Source organism: Sinocyclocheilus anshuiensis, unplaced genomic scaffold (genome assembly GCF_001515605.1).
Source record: "Sinocyclocheilus anshuiensis isolate Anshui unplaced genomic scaffold, SAMN03320099.WGS_v1.1 scaffold70, whole genome shotgun sequence".
NCBI lineage: Eukaryota > Metazoa > Chordata > Actinopteri > Cypriniformes > Cyprinidae > Sinocyclocheilus > Sinocyclocheilus anshuiensis.
In genome coordinates, this window is record NW_015542377.1 from 2,365,764 (window position 1) to 2,367,575 (window position 1,812).

At 39.3% G+C, this 1,812-nt stretch overlaps 1 protein-coding gene across 1 annotated transcript in view; it reads right to left on the minus strand.

Moving 5' to 3' along the window:
- Window positions 1-912: 912 nt before the first annotated feature.
- zc3h3 (zinc finger CCCH-type containing 3) overlaps window positions 913-1,812 on the minus strand; it is a 73,580-nt gene continuing 72,680 nt past the window's right edge. Inside the window, exon 12 of the mRNA XM_016491427.1 lies at window positions 913-1,342. Within this exon, the coding sequence (XP_016346913.1) occupies window positions 1,311-1,342 (32 nt within the window). The 3' untranslated portion in view covers window positions 913-1,310. The remainder of the gene's footprint in view (window positions 1,343-1,812) is intronic.

Genomic DNA, 1,812 nt, shown 5'->3' on the forward strand with positions numbered 1-1,812 from the left:
GCCTTTATCTCGTTAACACGGCGGCAGTCTTGTCAGTGCCAGCGAGTGTGTCGTGTTCCGCAGCGAGACCCTCGCCACGGTGTATTAATGCCCCCTGTCGTTGCTGCCGGTGACGGTTAACCAGGTTTCCCGTCGTGACCAGCAGTCGTTTGTCACAGAGCACGGAGCACGAGGCCTTGGTTCAGCGGAGCATTAATAGTCTGAATATCAGCAGTCTCCGCACAGTGAGGAGCGTTCAAGGGATTACAGCTCCCATCATCCTCTCTGTACCACTGTTTAACACTCAACATACTAATTACATTACCCGATGGAGAAGAGGGAGAGGAGGAGGAGGAACGTAAGGGGCAGGCTCATCTACGAACGGCTCCTCAATCAAATGCGCATTTTAGGAACAGGCAGAAGAAAAGGAAAATGACATTGTCAGAAATGAGTTGTGATGGATTTGGTCAAACAGCAGTTAAGAGAGGAGAAGAAAAATGAGTTTTGAGGAGTGTGAGGGAGGCATAACGTTTTTTTTGTTTCCTATAGATTCCTTAAGACTCGATTACAGTGACAGACATGCAGCCATGAGCGATGTTCTTTACATCCACCTGCCTCACAACACGTGTTGAGAAATGCCAATACTTTTCACGTTAAATGATGTTATTCAGAAAACAACTTGGGAGTGAAGTGGTTTGTGATGTTATATGGTTTAATAACTGAAAAACTGGTTAAATATGGTTAAAGAACTGGAAAATTTCTTCTTCCATCCTGCATAGGTAACCTCACTCATGTATGCAAACACGCTCGCAAATAAAGACACAGTTGTGCAAATCACAAAGCAATTTTATTTAGTAATTTCCATTTTTTTAAAATACATTTTAACAAGCTTACATTTGAAAACATTACATTTATTTGCATTACAAACCACTACAGAAATGCCATTTTAAAAATCCCTGAGAATTACACTTACCGTATATTTTGAAACTAACTTCAAGAATGTGAACGTCTGCAGATTTTCAGAACAGTATTTGATTATAATGCATAAATTCAGTTCTGTAATAGTGAACATTTATGAACATATTCTGAGAAATGTTTAATCAATTCTTAGAATTGCATTTCCTGAAACCAAACATATGACTTCACACCAAAAAGTAGCTGTGAACGTCTCAAGTAAAGATGTCTTTGTAAAACATTTTGTAACAAGTTTAGGAGAATTTCTCATTTTTAAAGTAAAAATTAAGTTAAAAAATGTTTTATGGTGTATTACTGATTAAAAGACTGACCCACCATCAGCCCTCCTTTGACAAGCTTTCTGTCTGGGTTGTAGATTAGAATCGTGGCTTGATATGTAGTGTCTTTCCTGTAATAGAGAGAAGAAAGGAGAGGGAAAATTCCTCAAGGAAACAGTGCAGTGCAAAACTGTAAAACAATACAGTTTTTTCATGTTTTTAAGGAAGTGAATTATGATTTGGTTACACGGCAGTAACTGAAGCTAAAAGTGAAAGTAGAGGAAACTTTGATTTGTAAAATAAATAAATAGCACCTGCTATATAATGGCAGGAGTAGCTATCGCTCTGTTTTTACTGAGGAGTGACAGGAAAGTGCGATTGTCTTAGGGTGAGTGATAGCACAGAGACAGAGGGAGAAAGAGAAGACGCAGGCAGTGATGCATAGAGTTATGGGCAAATTTATGCAAAGAAGAGAGAAGATTGTCTGGACAGCCACAATCTTCACAGTGAGAGTTCAACTGTCATTAATAACAATTAACTGCTCTTGGTGTGAATGTGGTTGTACCAGGAGGAGGCAACAGTATAACCGCACCAGGGTTGG